Raw genomic sequence first — 6,000 nt, 5'->3', positions numbered from 1 at the left:
TGTGGGTGTGTGTTTTTGTGTGTGTGTGTGGGGGTGTGTGTGTGTGGTGGTGTGCTGTGTGTGTGTGGGTGTGTGTGTGTGTTGTGTGTGTGTATGTGTGTGTGTGTGTGTGTGGTGTGTATGTGTGGTTGTGTGTATGTGTGTGTATGTGGGTGTGTGTGGTGCTGTGTTGGTGTGGTGGTGTGGTGGATGTGGTGTGTGTGTGTGTGTGTATGTGTGTGTGTAATATGGGTGTTGTTGTTGTGTGTGGATATGTGTGTTGTGTGTGTGTGTGTGTGTGTGTGTGGGTGTGTGTGTATGTGTGTTGTGGGTGTGTGTGTGTGGGTGTGTGTGTGTGTGTGTGTGTGTGTTTCTGTGTGTGTGTGTGTGTGTGTGTGTGTGTGTATGTGTGTGTGTGTGTGTGTGTGTGTGTCACCCTGCTGTCCAGTTCGGAGGAGAATTTGGTCTGGAATTTGCAGACAGTTCCCTCAGTGTAATCTCTCTGGATAAATACTTTATTAGCCAGAGATGCACTGTGCCTCAGCTCCTGTAGATTATGGAACTTTACACACACACACACACACACACACACACACACACACACACACACACACACACACACACACACACACACAGTGTCAGTTTATGCAGATTCCATATTTTTTATGTTTATGTTCTAGTTTCACAGCTTTCGGGATGCGCAGAGCAAATGACAGTTAAATGTCACACATCATCAGTAACCCGACAGCGACATCATCGGTAACCTGACAGTGACATCATTAGTAACTCGACAGCGACATCATCGGTAACCTGACAGTGACATCATTAGTAACTCGACAGCGACATCATCGGTAACCTGACAGTGACATCATTGGTAACCTGACAGTGACATCATCAGTAACCCGACAGTGACATCATCAGTAACCTGACAGTGACATCATCAGTAACCTGTCAGTGACATCATCAGTAACCTGTCAGTGACATCATCAGTAACCTGTCAGCGACATCATCAGTAACCCGACAGCACATCATCAGGACCCTGACCCTGCTTTCCCAGCATTGGTCCTTTTGCTGTTTCCATATCAGCCATGACGTTGTGGTTGTGTGTGGTAATGAGACCTCAGTGTGTGATTAACATTAGGATACACTTTACATCACAGCCATTAACACAGATGAAGCTCCACCTTCAGTGTCAGTGTAATGACTGTGACATCAAGATCAGTCGTGAACGATGATCTCCTCAGAGTCTGGGGTTTAAAGTGCATCTCTGATTCAACATGCTGCTCATTACAGCTCTAAAAGCAAGACGTGAGCCCGTAACCACAAGCCTCTGACCTCCGATCGACCTCTGAGTGCCGCAGTCTCACAGCCACAGCAACGTTCACGATATCCAAACAACGTAGGCGCAACGAGACGTGATCTCTCCCCTAACTTCACCTCATCCTTCACTCGGGACACAGCAGGACACGCTGACATCTAGAAACATGGTCACTGTGAAATGTCACTGTGCAGTTAAACACTTGACTTCAGCAGGACGGCCATCTTGGAGAACCAGTGTGAGTTTTTAGCTCGTTGCTGCTTGGTATCGTTTCAACACGTTTCTACAGATAATTGCAGCTTTTTAATTAAACGTTACTATTACAGAGTGATGATGTGTGTTAACTTAATGCTGCTTTATTTAGGACAAAATCTAAAAAAAACTAAGGTAACAAATCGGAAAATAAATATGTTTCAAAGACAAGAAATCCATGACATTGATTTATAACAAAGATTTGATTTGCAGCTGTGGTGAAAACCGAACATGCCTTTGTTTCAGATCTAATCAGAATACTAACTGTATATGTACATCATCTCATATGATCTACAGTATAATGTCAGCAGACGGCGTCTGTCAGGAAGCGAGCCTCAGACTGTTAGTCCAGACCGTGAGCTTCGAGAGCTGGAGCTAAAGCTAAATGTGATTAAGTCTCGCTGCTGATTTACTGCTTCGCAGCTGCTTCATGACTCCGCTACATGCCGTAGCGGTCGAGTATGAAACCCGTCACGTGTGATGGATGTGAATGTTCCACTTTCTGTCTCTCTCCGTCTCTGTGAGCGTGTCGCAGACCCACTAAACGCTCCGGCCTGTTGATACTAAACTCTTCATTAATAATGGATGCAGAGCTGCTGCCGTCGGCCAAATTCTGTCCAAAACCACAACCGATCGATAACGCCCGAGGTGATACTGGTCTGGGGAGTCAATTCATAGCAGCATTCTCTCTACACACATACACAAACAGATGCAGTGAGACACATCATCCTGAAGCTGTTATCCTGGTCTCTTTTGATTTATTAAGGCTTACACAGCCATCGTTTTGTCTCATGGCCTGATTCACCAAATGGGTTCTAACATGAAACAACAGTGTCACACGTCCGCTTGGTTTGCGTTACCGTATTTCTGTAATATAATGAACCACTGCAGCAATATTAGTGACACAATGTGGACATTTCAAGAGGCTTTGTTTTGATATGTGATTGAGCTTTTATCCAGCAGTCATTCTGCCCTAAATTGACAAATTCACGATTAAAGATCATCACAAAGCGTCACGGTTCCTCCAGTGGTTCAGCAAAAGGACAAAGAACTGGGGTTTAAACTGCAAGCAAATTAGCACCAAGTGTTCAATATCCGTCAAGTCAAATCAAGCAGTCTTTATCCATGAACCATCCGAGTTCCACCATTTTGCTCAGATCAGTTCACGAACATCAGGAGCTCCATTCGTCTCTAACCGAACATGGGTCCATCATCGAGGGTCTTCTACCGCAAATTCGTGCAATCAAAATCAGCAAGTACAGACCGATATCTAACAACAAACTTCAACGATCTGTTAGCGAGGTCAAGAGTGCCAGATGTTTATGGTGTAAATAAACAAAAGCAGGATTATCTTTAATCAGGAATATTACAACACACACACAAACACACACAGACTCACACACAAACAGACACACAAACACACACACACACACAAATGCACACACAACACACACAAACACACACACACACACACACAAACACAAACACACACACACACACACAACACACACACACAAACACACACACACACACACACACACACACAACACACACACACAAACACACACACACACAACACACACACACACACACACACACACAAACACAAACACACACACACAAACACACACAACACACACACACAAACACACAAACACACACACACACACACACACACACACAAACACACACACACACACACACACACACACACACAAACACACAAACACAAACACACACACACAAACACACACACACACAAACACACACACACACACACACACACACACACACACACACACACACACACACACACACACACACACACTACTTGATAGCAAATCAATCACACAACCTGGCTATAACTATGACAGGTTATTTGCTAATTAAATTCCATTGAGCTTTATATATCTGGTGCATTTCTCTGTCTATCTCGTGTTCATCACTAATCAGAGATCTGGAGGATAAAAAACGAGACCGTCCTGCTCAAGGTTACACCACGGGACGTCTGCTGGGATCTATTAAAGCACAAAGAAGTTATTCAACACAATGGATTAAAAAACGAGTTTAAAAGAAAAAAATCTTAGTTTCCTTCCAGCAGCCATTAAGTAGAAGCAGCTACAAAACAACACAGAACCGGAAAGCGTTTGCGCGCGCGCTTACAGACTGGTGACAGTAGGGCAGTGTGGTTCTCCCGGTGGCTGTCCGCGGTGCTGAAAGCATTACCGAGCTGTTTGCTTTTATTACGTGATTTACTTTAAAGGAAAAAAACAACAAACACCGAATAAACAAATATGTAAATTCCGAAACTCCACAGAAATGTAGAACGTGTAAGTGCTGAGCTTGGACGCGCTTTATCCTCTTTGATGTCCCAGCTCGGCTGCCACGTCACAAACCCCCCCCCCCCCCAACACACACACACACCACACACACACACACACACACACGCACGCACACACACACACACACACACACACACACTTTTACTCGAGGGCTCGATTTGATTTTTATTTGACTCCCGCTGACAGGACGCCAGCATAGCGAGCACGCGCCATATCTTGTGTTTTATTTATAAACAAACAAACAAACAAACAAACAAACAAATAAATAAATAAAGTTGTTTTACTATTTTTAATTATTTATTTATTTACTTACTTTTTTTTTTTTAAATAAAATAAAAAAAAAATACAGGGTTTTCTTTCCAACACACGTGCCCAAAATAAATAAATAAAAGCAGCGTAGCAATACTGTAAATCTACTTAGTGTCCATTTATCTGTATACCTTACATTTAAAGGTGTACAATATTCACCTGGTAAAGTTCAGTATAGCACGTGTACACCTTTGCTATAACAATATAGCATACTAGTGACCACAAAATACACTAAATTGCCCTTTTTTGCAGACTGTACGTTACTCCATTGTGGTGTTCAGTGTATGTTCATAGTACAAATATATTTATCTATATATTATATTCATAGTACATACACATCTGTAAATTACTGTTTATAGTAGTAGCCATATATTTTGTTATAGCACATATCCTTCTGTAAATTTCAGTTTATAGTTATAGCCATCTGTATATTATGTTTACAGTACACACACATCTGTAAATTACTCCTATATTACCATTTTATTTAATTCATTTAACTCTTGTAAACACTATATCCTGCACTTGCTACTATTGCACTCTGGTTAGACCCAAACTGCATTTCGTTGCCTTGTACTTGTGTGTACATGTGTAATGACAATAAAGTTGAATCTAATCTAATCTAATCTAATCTAATCTAATCTAATGTTCATGACCATCAGATAAGTAGGCCGAGGACAATTAAAGAAAATGATACCTACGTCATATTATACACTATATTACACAAGTGTGACAAGGAAAAACTACAGATATTTCTTCTGTGCCTGTAATTAGTATGTGCTCGTCTTAATGTGTCATTATGTACAATTGTTTTTACAGATAAACTTTCAGGTTTCATCAATAGGTGCAGAGATGTTATGCATGAACCTAGGACCTGAGCTACTGTATCGTGTAGTATAGATCAACTTTGGTGTGTTTTTATATTAATGCAGTAATCCTGACTTAATCCATGACATGACACTAAACAAGCTTTATTGTATCATGAAGATGAAATTCTAGCGTGTTGATAAAACCACAGTGTTAACGCCATTCATTTCGTCGTAACTGAGACTAAAACATTGCAGGTTTGATGGATCACCATGTGGTGAATTAAACAGCGTTGACAGATGAAGGAGGCTGCAGAGGTTTCAGCTCGGCTGTGTTTCTACACTTCTGTGTCATCTTCTGATCGAGTAAGACACCGAAGCATCTTCTAAAATCCAGTGTATGAACACGGCTTTTCTGTCTGAACGCTAACGACGCGTTAAAACGCTGCAGGACTGAGATGAAATCTGAGACGAGATCAAAACAGATTCTTACCTCCGTCGCCATGTTGCCATGCAACCAATCGCTAAATCGGTTTTAACGGGTCACGCGGGCGACAGACTGCAGCCAGAGGATGAACGGATAGATGGATGAACTGAGAGAGAGAGAGAGGGCGGAGGGCGTGTCTTTAAAATCCAGCACGAAGGCATCTGGATGCGTCACAATCCGATCAGTGCGTCCTGCTGAGGCGCCTTCAGCATCTAGGCCACTTTTAAAGCTCTTCAGTGATGCATCCTACAACCCTTTACACTTTCTCACAGGATTATGAGGCTGTCGCTCATATATATGTCATATATATATGTCAAAGATAATGTGCAACAAAGGATCTCTGTGTAAGAACAAGCAGAAGAGAAGAAAACTACCGCGTGATGTGGACTTTGTGACATAGATGGGGGACTTGAGTCATATGACTTGACTCGAGTCAGACTTAAGTCGCAAAATTGAGATTTAGAATTAAAAGACTCGACTTGAATAGGGGGCTTTCGTGGCCTAATGGTT

At 42.1% G+C, this 6,000-nt stretch overlaps 1 protein-coding gene across 3 annotated transcripts in view; it reads right to left on the bottom strand.

Annotated features, from left to right (window-relative positions):
* Positions 1 to 5,731, bottom strand: part of golga7ba (golgin A7 family, member Ba) — a 10,444-nt gene extending 4,713 nt beyond the window's left edge. For 2 of the 3 annotated variants that reach the window (XR_003439043.2, XM_027136460.2), the window contains exons 1-2: positions 3,713 to 3,939; positions 416 to 541 (exon numbers count right to left, since the gene is read on the bottom strand). Coding sequence is in view for 2 of the 3 variants with exons in the window: in XM_027136460.2 (XP_026992261.2) it covers positions 416 to 541; positions 3,713 to 3,772 (186 nt within the window). In the remaining variant the exon portion in view is untranslated. Of the gene's footprint in view, positions 1 to 415; positions 542 to 3,712; positions 3,940 to 5,496 lie in introns of those variants that run through there. The other variant, XM_027136461.2, reaches the window with a different exon arrangement.
* Positions 5,732 to 6,000: the final 269 nt, after the last annotated feature.

The sequence above is a fragment of the Tachysurus fulvidraco genome, chromosome 18 (assembly GCF_022655615.1).
Source record: "Tachysurus fulvidraco isolate hzauxx_2018 chromosome 18, HZAU_PFXX_2.0, whole genome shotgun sequence".
NCBI lineage: Eukaryota > Metazoa > Chordata > Actinopteri > Siluriformes > Bagridae > Tachysurus > Tachysurus fulvidraco.
Note: the sequence above shows the minus strand (reverse complement) of the source record. Positions and strands in the feature narration are given on the sequence as shown.